The sequence below is a fragment of the Pipistrellus hanaki genome (genome assembly GCF_964339955.1).
Source record: "Pipistrellus hanaki genome assembly, chromosome: 4".
NCBI lineage: Eukaryota > Metazoa > Chordata > Mammalia > Chiroptera > Vespertilionidae > Pipistrellus > Pipistrellus hanaki.
In genome coordinates this window covers 1,214,618-1,230,434 of record NC_140506.1, presented here as the reverse complement: position 1 = coordinate 1,230,434, position 15,817 = coordinate 1,214,618, and the positions used below count along the sequence as shown (strand labels likewise).

The 15,817-nt window shown below is 44.5% G+C and overlaps 2 protein-coding genes across 2 annotated transcripts in view; both read left to right on the top strand.

Annotated features, from left to right (window-relative positions):
* The window catches only part of FST (follistatin), a 142,979-nt gene that overhangs the window by 76,738 nt on the left and 50,424 nt on the right, over positions 1-15,817 (top strand). The gene's annotated exons all lie outside the window — the stretch shown is intronic.
* NDUFS4 (NADH:ubiquinone oxidoreductase subunit S4) overlaps positions 1-15,817 on the top strand; it is a 51,993-nt gene that overhangs the window by 33,807 nt on the left and 2,369 nt on the right. The window contains exons 3-4 of the mRNA XM_084881027.1: positions 10,685-10,857; positions 13,629-13,702. Coding sequence (XP_084737153.1) covers positions 10,685-10,857; positions 13,629-13,702 — 247 coding nt within the window. The remainder of the gene's footprint in view (positions 1-10,684; positions 10,858-13,628; positions 13,703-15,817) is intronic.

Sequence of the window (15,817 nt, the reverse complement as noted above, 5' to 3'; positions counted from 1 at the left end):
TGTCCCCCACCCCCACCCCGCTTCCTCCCAGCGCGTTTGACGGGAGCGTGTTTCTTTATAGTCACGTGGGTTTTACAAGGGACAGCAGTGGGCTGTTTGTTGTTCTGTAAAGATTTTGAGTAAGTACTCCCCATAAAACAGCTACAGCATGAATGAGACCTACATGGGCATGCTTTGTTATCATTTTTATTTCCTATTTTTAAAATACTAATTTCTGTATGTCACAATCACCTTATATTAAGTATCTACTACTATAGATAAAATTTAAATACAAAAGAGAGAAAAATCCCCTAAAAAAATGTAAGAATTATTTCAGTGTGGTAGTAAAGGTAAGGTGAAATGAGCCTCAGGAGTTTGGACATTAGTATATTACTTTTGTAAAATCAGTTGGCTGCCATCTAGCCTTCATTATTTATTTATTTATTTATTCATTCGTTCATTCAGTAAGCATGTATTGAGCACCTATGTGTGCCAGGCATTATGCTTCAATGTTTATGTTGACACTTTCAAAGGCTTATTTTCAGTTAGGTGCCTGGTCATTTCATTATAAACTATTAAGCAGCAACTGTTTTAAATTAATAGTAATTTTACATACATCCTCAACATAAACGCATATCAAAAAGGAAACTATGTAGCAGTCTGTAAATCTCAAATAGGTAGGGTGGGAAAGGCTGGCTATCATTTCTGTGATTTTTTTTGAGAAATTGTAGTAAGCACTTTAATATAAATCCTGCCTATACTAACACCTGTATTTTAAAATTAAGTGTGCATGCAGAGTAGTCGGTGTTTTGAATGTTGTTCGTTTATTGTCTTACTGCTTGGCAGTTTCCTCCCGCAGCACAGCCGCAGTGAGAGCTGTTACTTGTTGATGCTTGCAGTAAGTAAGTGCTGTTCCGTCAAGCACATGGATTCAGCGCACACGCAGCCAGCTGGGTGATAATGCTGCTGTTTTAGAATGTCTGCAAGCAGCAACAAGTTACTTAGGATAATTCTTTGTCACTTTAGTAGGTTTTCAATTTTCTCATTGCTTGAACTTGCTGCAAGAAATTTGTAAAAATTAGTGATATTTTTGCAAGGCTTCCAAAATAAAACAATTATATTTGCTACATAAGTTCTAGTTTCATGTGTTTTTGTTTTGTTTTGTTTTTGTTTTTTGGTTTTTGTTTTTTTTTTTACTTCCTAGCATACTAAAAGTTTATAGATGAAAACTTTTTATAAGTCTGCAAACTGGAATTAAAGATTGATCATTAGGAGTGACCTCACAAAGAGATAGCCCTGAGTTAAAAGGCTCGCTTTGCTTTGGCGGCTGGCTTTTCTGAGGGTCAGTTTTCCCTGGGAGAGATTACTTTCCTCGGTGTATGGCGGCGCTGTCTCTGCTAGATGATTGGAGGCGTAGTGTCTGTGATTGGGGTTATACAGCCTCCTAGCATCTCAAGTGTCTGTTTTGTCTGGACTTTCCTCATGCAGCATTCTTGTGCAAAAATTTCAAGGCTTTAGTCTGGAGCACTGGGTCAAAGGATATGTCTCTTTGAAGGGTAGACAGGAGTTTTTTATGTTTTATTCACTAAGTAGTATTTCATTTTACATCAAAGAATAGCAGCCTTTGAGAGCCTTTCAGGGTGGCAGTTGAGCATGTGGGCTTCTTTTTTTCTCAAGACTTGCACTAAATATGGAGTGTTTCTTCATGTTTTTCAGTCTACGGAAGCTTATTATATTCTTGTATTTAGATGAGACTATTAAAAAGAAAAAGCATTGATTATAAAAGTTAGTTTGAGGTAGAGTTTTATTTTTAAAAACTTATAATGTACTTGTCTCTCTTGGTTTTTACACTATCTACAAGCTACTGAGGGGAAAAATTGGTAGATAGCATTTAAGATTGTAGCAATACTGTTGTTTAAACTTTTAAGGAAGCTGTAATGACTAATGATTTTGGAAGTGTAAATTTTATAGTGAAATTGCCTTTTTTATTGGCTTTTTTTCAAGTCTAAAAGGGAGATACTTATTTTGAAACATAACAAAATGCAAGTAATGAAAAATGTTAAGACTTACTATAGCTAGAAGTAAATGTTTTTTATGTGCCTTTGAGATAGTAAATAACTTACTATGAACCAGTAACAATAATTATACAACATATGATTGCTTATGTTTAGAAGATAAAATGGTATTTAATATTCCTATCACACAACATATATACCTGAGCATCTGAACCAATATTAAAATAGCTTATTTTAGGTTTATAGGTAAACATGCTCTTAAAATTACTGAAAATGTATCTAAGCAGAATTGGTCGATCTTTTAAGCTAGAAATATTTGTACTCATTAATGACATATCGTTAGTATTAAAACAACTTCATATAACTTGCATTTGACATTGATTCAAACAAGTCAGATCATTAATTATATACAATTGTTTTAAAAAAATGTATTTATAAGTACAGAACTTTGTTTTCCAAAATACAATCCCATTAAAATAAGTTATTTTCGCATACTATCACGCTGTAAAAAAGCTTGTACTTATTAAATAGTTATAGAGGGAATGAACGGTAATGTTAGGTTTTATATGCAGACAAGGACCATTGAAAGTAGAGAAGGATCTTTCTATATTAAAATTGTTTAAGGAACAAAAGATCTTTCCTGGTAGGTTCGCCATCTCCATTTTCTGCGATTCTTTAGCAGTTAAAGGCCCTTTGTTTTCCTCTTTGTTCTCCCAGACAACCTGATCAGTACTGGAGAATCACTAACTGGAGTGCTTTATCTTCCAAGGGCTTTAAAGTTCTGGGTACCAATTAGCAAAGTACAGTGAGGTTCGGACTTAGCCACCACATCTCTCAGGCCTAGAGGCCTGGCTGTGCTGGGTCCAGCCATTGTGTCTGTGGTGAGGACAGTCACTGGGTCCCTCCTTCCCTGCCTCCCTACCTGCGGGGGCCGGGCATTGTGGGGGCACTGACACTCTGACACTGTCCTTTCAGGTTTAAATGCTTGTCTGCTGTCATCAGGAGCTTTGGCTCTCCAAGCAGAATTGATAATGTTTAATCGTTTGGATGTTACATTTTTTGTCCTTTTAGTGATTATACAGTTTGTATGTGAAGATACATTATTTTTCTTTAACATAAGCTGTATGTTGTCTCCTTGGAAATTGGTTGTCTGATTTTATTTATTTAACTGACTATCATTATAAATGAGTCATCAGAGCTTGTATTAGTATGTAGATGCCGGTGTTTTCTTTTATGCTGTATTTGAATGTAGTGGGTGGGTTTTTAAGTTTTTTACATTTTTTGTTTGGTTGGTTGGCTTTCCTCTGCAGGTTGGCTTTACGTTGTTGCTTTGGGAGCAGAAAGAGAGTACTTTGCTTTTAATTGGCTAGCTTGTCAGATCGTTTCAAAGCTCAAGAATTTATCCAAATCCCCACCTTGAACTTGTTAAAGCCTCTTGCCCATCATCTTATGGTGGCGTCGTCATGAAGGCAGGGGGAGAGGAAGTGAGGAAAGCGGGTGCCATCTTCCCCTGACAAGTGCCTTTCTCCTTATGCACATGTCTACGAGGGCGGTGGAGCAGGGAGAGAGTGCCATCTCGGAATGGGAGACCAGAGGTGCCATCCTGCCTCTGCCCTGCTCTCTCTCTGCGGCTCCGCCTGGGCTCTCAGCCCCCTCACAGCCCACTCCACGCTGGCTGATACCCCATGTCCCGCAGCTGCTGTGCGCAGGCGCTCTGCCCCCACTGCCTGTCGGCTCCTGCAGGGGTCTGAGGGCTTCTTGTTCAGTCTGCATCATGGCCAATACTTCACTGCATGCAGTGTGAGTATGTTACGTACTGTTATTGGAGGTGTTTATGTCACTGCCTCCGGTGACTAAGCAGTGAGAACGGTCCTGGCTGCCTCTGAGCGGCACGCAGACACAGGCACACCTGATGCCGGGCTGGACGCGCTCATGTAAATGGAAGACTGAGGGTCTGATCAGTGTGCTGATTGGCACGTATTACAATGACTACTGCGTCCATATCATTATAATTAACATCTAACAATTTAAAAGGTTTTTAATCTAAGTGAGGAGTGTGAGATTTAACATCTGGAAAGGTAAAAGAAGGCCCGGGTTAGTTAGCACTGCGGTGTATTAAATATTCCAGCGTGGCTGGGGTGCCCTGCCGGAGCGGCCCGATGCCCGGAGAGGGAATGGCGGTGCAGTGCAGTCTGCTGAGGGAGAGGGCCGCGGGGGCCAGTGAGGACAGGCAGCCAGACCGGGCGGCCAGGGAGGCGAGCAGGGCCTTCTGGGTGTTTGTGAGATATTTTTACAGCTTTCTACAAGGATTACATTTTAACAACTACTTTTTAGAAAGGATCCAGTTTTTTAATGTATTGTTGAAAGTATTAGATGCCCCTTTCTCTCTCATTGGCCCCCCGCCCTGCACGTGCTCCCCTCCCCCTGGCAAGAGGACCCCATTTTATTGAGATTTTTACATACGGAACCGTATGGCATTCAGTGACTTTTCTGTCTAAGTTCTGACTTTGAAATTGCTTTTTGATAAAGGCATATTGGGACCTGGAATCTTGAATTCATCTCCTTCCTCTAACCCCGCGGTCTCCATGGCCCCGCACACCTCACTGCCACCACCCGAAGGGGAGTCGGTGCAGAGGCCGAGTGCTGTCCACACGGCGGTGCTGACACGGGCACAGGCACCTCGGCTCTGGCCTGTCAGCTGGTGCCCGGCTGTGGCCATGGCTATGCCCTTGTCTCACCGGACTCCGTTGGGCTCTGCCTCCTTCTCCCTTCTCTCTGTCTTTGGCTCCTTCCTCCTCTGCTGCCAGGGCAGCTGACAGCCATCGGCTCCCTTCCTGGCTGTGGGTGGTGCCCCATCCATCAGGCCTCCCTCCAGCCACCGGCTCCCTCGCTTCCTCTCCCCCGCTGCCTGGCTGTCTGGTTCTGGCTTCTGGCCAATGTTTTGACGGTTACTGTTCTTTTCTTCCTGGTGTCCTCTGTGTCTCTTCTACTCCCTGGTTCTCCTCCCCTTCTCTCTTTCTCTCATACTTCTGTAGCATTTTCCTCTTCCTTCTTTCTTTCCTTCTTTCTCCCTCTCCTCCCAAAGGATGAGAGAGACAGAGCTGGCCCTGCCCTCCCATTGCTTTTTCACTTAGGTCTATTCCCTCCGCTCACCCCAGCTCCCACCCCTTTCTGGAGGACAGACAGGACTTTTGGAGACATTTACTAACTGGAAGGAGAAATGCTATGGTTTAAACATTATATTATAATTATCTTTAATTGAATCTGAATTAATTGAAAAGAATACTGTTCTGATTCACATTTGCTGTTCAGATGCTGAGTTCTAGGGGATCTTGGAGCAAAATATTGGCCCTAATTGCCATGGCCTTCCATTGGGTGTGTTCATTTGTGTATATTTGTGCGTGTATAGTTGGCATTCAACCATTTCTCTTGTGTAACTTGCCTTTTCTAACAGCAGTTTTCTAAGTCATTTAGGGTATAACTCTGCATCGATTCCGATAGTTGTGTGAATGTATTGCTGTATAACTGTCATTCCAATGAGAATTGCTTTAGTCACTTATAACTTGTTTTTAAAAAACATATTTTTATTGATTTCAGAGAGGAAGGGAGAGGGAGAGAGAGGTAGAAACATCAATGATGAGAGTGAATCATGGATCGGCTGCCTCCGCACACCCCACACTGGGGATCGAGCCCACAGCCCGGGAATCGAACCGTGTCCTCCTGGTTCATAGGTTGATGCTCAACCACTGACCCTTTTCAGTACCGCACAGGCAGGTGGTGGAGCTTGGGTTCCTCCGGGTTTGTCTGAATCAGACACAACTCCCTGCTCCCAGCCAGTGCTGTACTTCATATGGGATATGTACAATAGTTCCCCTCCCTCTGCCGGGTGCCGGATTAGAACCTCGAAATCAGGCTAGTCTTTTTACTCTCCGCAGCCTGGCTGGTGACTTGGCATAGTCAAGATGAAATTTCAATGACGAAATTCGACATTTTTAAGCGTAAAAATATATATGATGTTAACACCTTCAGCAAATTTAACATATGAAGTATTGAAGCTTGCTGTCAGTACAACAAAATAGCATACATATCAAATCACATATATATCAACATATGTGTAACTCCATCTATTGAAAAAATCTGCATTATTAACTGGTATACCTCGTATACTTAGTCAAACAAATTTATTTAACATATATTGTACTCAGTGCTTTGACATACACAAGAAATGGAATAGTCAGCCCTTAGAGAGGAAAACTATGTTGTTCTCTCCTTTAAACTTGAAGCAACTTACTGACTCTGATTGCATAACCCTTTGTTGTATTTTAATGACTAACTCATATTTTTCAAGGAAGATTTTCTGCACCTGACACCCACTTTTTGCTTACTCTTTCCTTTTAAAAAGTTCAGTAGTGATTTTTAAGAGGTGGTCATGTCTGTACGTTGAGCATTGTGCCCAGCATCTGATACATATAGGTACTGAAACAGCTGTTGAATTAAAGAGACACATTCTTTTTATTGTGCAAGATAAGCACTTCGCATACGTTACTGGGTCCTGTTATACTTCATTTAATTGGCTCTATAGATGCTGAATCCGGAGATGTCTTCATTTGCCCATGTTGGCCCTTTGGCTTAGCCCTTGCTGCCCCTGTCCTCTGCACAGGGTCCTCTGGGTGTGACCGTGGTGTGGGATGGAGACACAGCTCTCAGTTTCTGATTTCCTGCTCATTATGTGCTAGCCATTTGTGTGATCTTTCTCTGTCTTAAAACCTCACTCGGGGCTCCCTGGTGGCTTACAGCGTGCGGGACAGGGGGTCACATTGCAGCTCTCGTCTCCTCCCGGTGGGACTCGCAGCAGTGCGCTGCCCTCCTGGCACCTGTTTCACAGTCTGGTTGTATCTGACCCTGTGGCCACGCGTTCTCTACAGTGACTGCAGTTCTCATGTGATGAGTGAGTACACACGGCATGCTGTCACCTTTCTGTATTTTTCAAACTGTAAATTTTATTTTATAAAATGCCCTTTATTGTTCTTGAGCCCCTTTAAAGAGTTTCTTGGGTTAGGTATCTGTGGGAACTTAAAGACTTTAGTGCAGATCTAAGATGGTTTTCCTTTTAACTTCTTTCATGGTTGAAGTAGAATATAAACACAATCACAAAATGTACCTCAGTTCAGCTCTAACATAAATTTAAACACATAATTGGTAGCCAGTAGCCTCCAGCGGAGCAGGTTTCTGTAAGCAGTATTTGTAGTGTCCCGGTATGTGCTCTATTCAAACTTTTTAGCGTTGATCTATAATAACAAGCAATTTAGTCGCATTACCCAAAAAGCCTGGTAAAAATTTTGGTTCTTTTGAGTATACTGAGAGACCTATCAAAAATTTACCCATTGGCAAAAACCTTTTTCATTTATTTCTCTTTATGACAAGTGTAAACTATTAAGGTTAAGTGGGAGGGGCAACCGGAAGTAATTACGAAGGCCAGTGTCATTTTGTGGTTTAATAAAGGCAGAAGCTAATTATTCCGTTCTTATTTAAGGGAAATGGTGCAAAAGGAGGCTCCTGCCTGCAGCTGCACTCCCTCCGCGTTACCCCAATCTACCAGAGACACGACTGTCACAAACAAACCTCACACTGATACACAGCCACAAAAGTAAGGAGGCTTTTGTGTGGCGTGCATGCAGAAGACTCCTTTGTACACACCAACCGCCAGATGACGGACAATGATGAAAATTTGATTCTTTGAAGTCATAATAGTCATTGAAATGTGTGAAATTCTGGTATTGAAAAGAGAGAGGCCCACAAGACTCTGAATCCTGGGTGGTTGCAAGAGGCTTGCTGGGAGGTTTGTCTGCATTTTGACACCAACTTCCCATTGCTTGTTCCCTGCTTCCTTTGTTTAAAAAAAAAAAAAAAAAAGTGGAATTCACACAAGATAAATAGGAGCAGTTGATAACCGCATCATATAGTTTTTATGTGGAAAACTAATATTTTATAATGAAAGTTAGTATTTGAAAGAATGAAGTTCATTCACATGTGCTGGCATATACTTTCTCAGCCGTCTTCTTGAGCATTTCTCTCTCACGGGAGCGCGGTGGCACGGAGGGCAGGCTGTGCTCACAGCGAGGAATTGTGGAAGCGGCGGGGAGAGGGGCCTTTGGAAGTGGGAAATGCGTCTTTGCAGTAGCAGATTCTGTTCGAATGCTCTTTCACCTCTCATGATGATTCGTCACTATGTGAAAAATAGCACATTTACATGAGATTGTGTTTCTGAAACTTTAGCTATTTAGATAGTAGCATTCTTTAATAATAGGAATATAGGTTTCATATTTGACCCAACCACTTGAAATTGTTAAGTTTTAAAATTCAGTAAGTGTGTATTTATTAACTATAAAGTAACTTGATTTATTAGGATTTACAGATAATTGTTAACTGGTGAGTTTTGAGGTTCTTAAAAAGCCAACTTGAAGGCTTCTCATCCCTTATCTGATGGAAGGTTTTGTCATCCTAGAAAATGTGTGGGTTATTATTTATGGTTTTCTGTTTTACCAATAAAATGAGAAATCTGTGAAAGGCAGTATTGACATCTTCAGAGCATTTCTCTCTTCGAAGGCTTTAAAAATGACAGATGATCTGGTGCAACACAGAAGTAGAACTCTAGACAAGAGAAAAGAAGATTAATTCAGCAGAGTTTAAAGCACTTGCTGATTGTGCTTTAATTTAATTAATTGTGTTTGTTTGTTTGTTTATTGCAAAGGTCGAGTCACGGGTGGGCCATTGGGAACTTGAGGTAAAGCACAGCTTTGTCGACACAAGTAACGAGCCCAGCGCAGTGCCTCCGGTCCTTTCAAGAACCGCATTGTCTTTACAGGGTCTCGGAGTGGGAGCTTTCCCATTGACCCGTCGCTCCAGGGCCAGGTTGTCTGTCGCTGGCTGCGCTGTGCGGGTGAAGTGATAACAATGGAGTGTCGCAGTGCATTTCACGAGTGTGAGAAATCAGTTTGTCTAGACGGGGATGTGCCTGCGGGACCGGGGGTCAGGGCGCCGGGGCCTCTGTCAGCTACGCACGGCCTACTGCAGCTTGTGTGTCCGCACTGTGCTTCTGAGTTCAGAAACCCAGCTGTCTCTGCTGTAAATTGGGGGAAGATATCGGTAATTAATTGCCATAATTTTTGGAAGCTGGTAGTTAGGAATTCAAAATATAAAGAGCTTAGCAACATTTGGTAGTTTCTTTTTAAAAAAATATATTTTATTGATTTTTCACAGAGAGGAAGAGAGATAGAGAGCCAGAAACATCAATGAGAGAGAATCATCGATCAGCTGCTTCTTGCACACCCCCTACTGGGGATGTGCCCACAACCAAGGTACATGCCCTTGACTGGAATCGAACCTGGGACCTTTCAGTCTGCAGGCCGACGCTCTATCCATTGAGCCAAACCAGTTTTGGCAGTAGTTTCTTTTTTTAAAAGGGGTTTTCCATCCTAAAAAGTTTTGCACTTTAGTAGGGAGTACAAATCAAGAAATAACTGTTTCCATTTTAAAAGCTTTGTTGGTGTTTAAGTCACTATGTAAGTTCCTTATAAACTTGCTGATGCTTATGGAGGAGAAGCCTGTCCTGTCACCTTCCCTCCCGAGGTTCCCGGCGCACGGGGGACAGTGAGTCTGAGTTTCCTGACCCGGGATCCTCATCGAGAACAGCCGGAATGTCGTTCCAGGCCTTAGGAATTGAGCTCACACTGCAGAGGCTGCTGTGCATTTGGAAACGAAGCCTCATCCCACAACTTTGTAACATTGTTTCTCTGCACCCAGCTTACGCTTACACTGTAACTTCGGAAACAGCACATATTAATATAAAGATACAAAATGTTGAATAATAAGTGAATATGACAGATTGCAAAACTATACTGAATTCAAAAGCAGAAATAAATATTAAGGACTTGCCAGGAGCTGAGTCCTTTTCAAGCTTTTGAGTTGAGGAATATGTTTTAGGAAGCCACTAAATGTAGTTGTACTGGAAATTCCTTCTCTTTGAAGTGAACTTGACAATTAAAATGATCAGTCAGCTAAACCCTGGTTGGTGTGGCTCACTCAGCTGGTTGAGCGTCAACCCATGCCCCAGAGGTTGCTGGTTTGATGCCAGGTCAGGGCACATGCCTGGGGTTCAGGATCCCTGGTGACAGGTGTGTGCAAGGCAGGGTTTGCTGTTTCTCTCTCACATTAATGTTTCTCCCTCTCCCTTCCTCTCTAAAAACCAATAAAAATGTATTTTAAAAACACAATTAAAACATATTCATATCTTTAAAAGTATGTGCCAATTGCACTCAGATTATTTTGATTTTATCCTCTATAAAAATACTTTTCTTAAATGTAGGCAAGTATTACAAGTACATATTTGTATAAATATTTATGTGGATCATTTTTATAGTTCCTCCAAGCACAAATTTTGACAACGTAACCATACTTAATTATTGGTGCAGGTAGAAAGGTATTTTAAGCAGAGGATTGGTTGCCAGCTAAAATAACTTTAAAGAATTGTGTTTTTAATCTGTGGGTAGAAAGACTAGTTGAGTCAGAGATACACTTGTGTTTTCCCAATACATATGGCAGCACTGAGTGTTTATACTCATCGTTGGTCCATGGCATTGATAGAGCGGTCCCACGGCTCTCGCTCAGCAGTGTGTGCGTGTGTTCTGCAGGACATCACCACCTTGACCGGCGTCCCCGAGGAGCACATCAAGACCCGGAAAGTCCGGATCTTCGTCACCGCGCGCAACAACATGCAGTCCGGGGTGAACAACACCAAGAAGTGGAGGCTGGAGTTCGACACCAGGGAGCGCTGGGAGAACCCTCTGATGGGCTGGGCGTCCACGTGAGTGCTTGGCTTTCCTGGAGCAGCTTTCCCAGCTCTTTTCCAGGCGGATTTCCTCTTAAACGTCTGATGTTCACACCCCTTCGTGTACAGCGCTCCGTGCAGTGCTGTATAGGTGTCACGGTGTTCTGCGATGTAGACATACCTATATAGAGAGAAGACTAAGTGACCGTTACGGCTGTCGGCTGGTTGCTATGATGCCCACTGACCACCAGGAGGTAGACGCTCAAGGCAGGAGCTGCCCCTGGTGATGAGTGCACTCCCAGGGGGAGCGCTGCTCAGCCGGAAGCCGGGCTTATGGTTCGCAGGCGCAGCTGCAGCGACGGGAGCCTCTCCTGACTTAGCTCCGCCGCAGCGGGCAGTGGCGGCAGGAGGACCAAGAGCGGATTGGCGGCTGGCCCGGCATGGACTCCTTCCCGGTGGCCTGCGGGGATCAGGCCTAAACCGGCAGTCAGACATCCCCCGAGGGGTCCTGGACTACAGGAAGGCCCAGGCCAGGCCGAGGGCCCCTCCCTGCCCCATCTTTGTGCAGGAATCCATGTACCGGGCCTCTAGTTTATCTATAACGCTAGGGGCCCTGTGCATGGATTCGTGCACAGGGGCGGAGGGTCCCCTCAGCCCAGCCTGCACCCTCCCAATCTGGGACCCCTCAGGGGATATCTGACTGCCTCTCACAATCCTGGACTGCTGGCTCCTAATCACTCACCTGCCTGCCTGCCTGCCTGGTTGCCCCTAACTGCCCTCCCCCCACCCGGCCTGATCGCCTCTCACTACCTCTGCGTGCCGACCTGATCACGCCTAACTGCCCCTATCACCTCCCCCTTCCCCTCCTGCCGCCAGTCTGGTCACCCTAACTGCCCCCTGCTGCTGGCCTGGTCACCTCCAGCTGCCCCCTCTGCTGGCCTGGTTGCCCCTCACAGCTCTCCCCTCCTCCCCCCCCAACTGGCCTGGTTGTTCCACGCAGCCTGCTGTTCGGTTGTTTGGTTATTCCTCACTAACCCCCCTGCCAGCCTGGGTGTAGGCAGCCATCTTGTGAGGGTGTGGTGGTCAATTGCATATTACCTCTAGTATATAGGATACCTGTTTAATATTCATATATTAAAATAAACCATAGACAGTTGTTTTCAGAGTACTCTTTATTAGATAAAAATGGCTGTTGATGCCAAAACAGGTTTGGCTCAGCGGATAGAGCCTCGGTCTGCGGAGTGAAAGGTCCCAGGTTTGATTCATGTCAAGGGCATGTACCTTGGTTGCGGGCACATCCCTGGTAGGGAGGTGTGCAGGAGGTAGCTGGTTGGTGTTTCTCTCACATCCATGTTTCTAGCTCTCTATTCCTCTCCCTTCCTCTCTGTAAAAAAATCAATAAAATATATTTTTTTAAATGGCTGATGTTGTGAGCACTGTTAGCACACTTCCCAAGCCATTTACGTTAGTTTAAGATGCACTGGGTATATAGTGTTAATAATTAGTAACACTTCACTTTTAAACTAAAACTTCTTTATAAGATATATTTCTCTTTGTAAGGGGGGAAGACTAGATAAGATTGGGTACTGGCTATTTTGAAGGAAACTTGTAAGTTTCTGAGATTTGTGACTAATAAGTGTGCGGTGCGCTGGAAAAAAGTAGCCATAAATTCTGTGGCCCCAGTGAAATCAGTGACCTAAATCTCTACTGTGGAATGTGGCCCAAATGTTCAGCGGCAGGACCGCCTCGCATTGAATAGAAGCTGCTGCTACTAGAGAAGCAGCCAGATAGCGAGAGCCTGCGCTCCGGCCTCCCAGAATGCCGCTGCCGGGCGCTGCCGGAGATGGTGATCAGCGTCAGCTGCCTGCTCAGCAGAGGGTGACATTCAGCTTTTCTTCCCGCGCTGTGACTGGGGGGATGCTTGTTAAAAAGAAATTTAATAGAATTACGTTTTGCTTGGCAAAATGAAGTATAGGCACAATAGTAGGTATTTTGTATCTTTACGTTTTATATTTCATGGAATAATATATGGAGTGTTGTAAATCACATGTTTGTAGAGACTAAAGAAATTTATAAGGGACAACTTTGTCCATACCCAATGGTTGAAATGCTATGATTATCTTTGTTAAGTCACATGAAATTTTAATGTGTTCATCTCTATGCAAAATTCATCCATTGCGCTGTTTACTAATAACATTTGGTTAGCTTTTGGTGGGGCTATTATGCATAATGCTAACATGAAGATTCTTGTATATGTCTTTTGGTGAACCTTTGACTTACTGATATGCCAGTTTGGGGTATCCATGTCATTTTGGAAAATGAGAAAAGGGGTGACAGAATCTTAGATTTCAAAAGTCAAAATGAGTGATTTACAGGTAACTGAGGAAGAGTGAAACAGACATGGCCGGCAGATCCCTGCCAGGGAACCCAGAGCTGGGACGCGTGTGATCAGCTCTCAGGCCTGCCTGTGCCTCCCACCCACCATCCTCGGTTGGTTTAGTCGGATGCAGACATCCAAGACTTCCTCCGGGAGCAGGCCTCTCCGTCTGCCTCTCCTGTGCAGGAAGGGAGGGGCAGAGCTCCGTCTGCGCTGGGTGTTCTAGGAGCAGTTTAAAGTCAGCACCCCAAATGGCTCGGATCCTGGGGTGGCAGAACTTTTTGGTCCCCTTCAGAATATACAGTCTCCTTTAGACTGTACTTATTGATATTATAGCAATTGTTTATGTTCTAAACATTTTACGTTAAGTATTAATTGTTTTTAGCCAAAATCTAATGTTAAATCCTGGAAAAAAAATTGTTTCTTTCAGGGCTGATCCTTTGTCCAACATGGTTCTGACCTTCAGTACCAAAGAAGATGCAATGGCCTTCGCAGAGAAAAATGGTATGTTTGGTCTGCTTTTGTTTGACTTCAACAACAAAAGGAAGATAGGAGTTTATGTTCTTAACATTAATCAGAACCAGGCAGGGATATAGAATTTGAATAGAAATAAAATTTTCAATGTTATCTAATCCACTGGTTTTAAGAATGTTACAGGAGGACCCCCCCCCCTCCAAAAAAAAAAAAAATCTAACACGGAATGCCCACAAAACATGGGCAAGCCAAACAGCTCTGTCTACAGTAGAGGCACGGAACAGGCTGCCATCCAACGCCTGCCCTGTGTGCGAGTCCCTCTGCAAACCCTGACGTCTGACGTCACGTTCTAACTTAGCCTTGCCGGTTCGACACCTCTATGTTATTTCCTTTCTTACTTTGAGCCAGAATCCATGTCTCCTCTTCCACCTAATAGCTCTTCAGTTATTTCAAAGCAGTTATCATTGCCATATTTCCTCTTGATCACTCACATAGATGGGTTAGTGAATGCGCGGATGAGACCAGTGCCACGCTGCAGAACTGCTCTGTCTCAGTGATACAAATTCTTCCCTTATTGGAGCTCAGAGAGGCAGAAAAGTTGAACAACCAGATGTTCTGGGGAGTTTTCTCACCTAACAGAGAATGAATCTCTAAAACCATAATCTATTGAAAGGAATCATCAAATGATCAGGCTGTAAGTCAATTCCCAAGAGGAGCAGAGAGCACAATGGAGGTTAGGAAACAGTCAGCTGAGGAGCTGGAGCGGCCGGGCCTGGGCCTTCAGGAGGCCCGCACAGTGAGGGCTGCCTGGCTCTGCCCGAGACCACGAGGCCTCTCACCGCCCACCCTGGTGAAAGGAATGTTTCCGAGATAAAGCCCGGCTCTGGCACAGACAGAAATGAGCATGTGCTGAAGAATGTATTTCACTCGTGAACGAGGCGGCCAGACATGCTCTAGGCAGTTCAAAGGAGCAGTCCACACTCGGATTTCTGTAGCCTTAAAGAATGAAAACTCAGCTGCTTTCTCAGACAGCACAGAATCCACACGTCTATCAGACAGTTAATTCCTGTTACTCACAGTGTCTGTATTCTGTACATCACCATAAACACTCCATTAGCGAACGCCGGAACACTGCTCCTGCGAAAATCTAGGCTTCCATGCCCCAGAGCCTCGGATCACAATATTTTGTCAAACAATCAATGCATTGTTTGCATGTGTGTCTGTTTAAGAGAGTCTTGTTGATTCATAGACATTGAGCTCGTGGCCAGCAGCCTGTCACTCAGGCCCATCCCGGCCGTTTAACAGCCACGTCCCCGCAGGCAGCGCCGAGTGAGGCCACTGTGGCTGGAGCAACCTGCCGAGGACACTGTCTGCAGCGTGAGGGTGGAACACAGGCAGAGCACGACCTTGCTTGACCTCAGCTGGGCACGGGTGTGGGTGACATACTTATCACTTTGGTCTGCATGCCTGGGGACCATGGAGCATGGTCAGTGTTGGGCTTGCACACAAGTTCTGGTGAGAAGGTGAAGTCACAAATACCCGCTCTGAAGATAAGGAGATTCCTCATACCTACAACCGAGAGCGTGGCACAGCAGCCCAGGAAGCGAAGAGGGCCGAGGCCGCCAGTGTGCCGTGGGCAGTGCGTGGTGTTCTGGGGCGGCACCATCTTTCCCCGGACCTTCTTCCCGGCACAGTCTGCGGCCAGCTCATGTACGTCGTTTCACATCGTTTCATGGGGGAAAATGGGTTTTTTTGCCAGTGAATACAGAACACATTTCTCCTCCGTCGTATTTTCTAAGGAGAAGATCTACGATATGTTCAAATTATCCTGGACCTCACCCTCTGCCACCCCAAAGAAATTTTAAAGTGAAATTCCTGAAAAAAGTGGTGTTCTCTGCTTTCCCTCTTAAGTGACGGTTTAAGTTGATGCTGCTTCTCCCGAGCATATGTGGGCACCCAGCCTGGCGGGGAGTCTTCGACCCTCCCTGGTGCCCACACAGCTCACTTGGTTCCCAGAGTCTCTGCTCTCCTGCCCCCGCCTGTTAGCCGCGGGGCCGGGTCTGCCAGCTTGTGCCAGACGAGGCAGAGGTTCCTGCTTTTACCCACATGGGCGGCAGGAGAAACCATTGAACTGCTCCCTTCTGA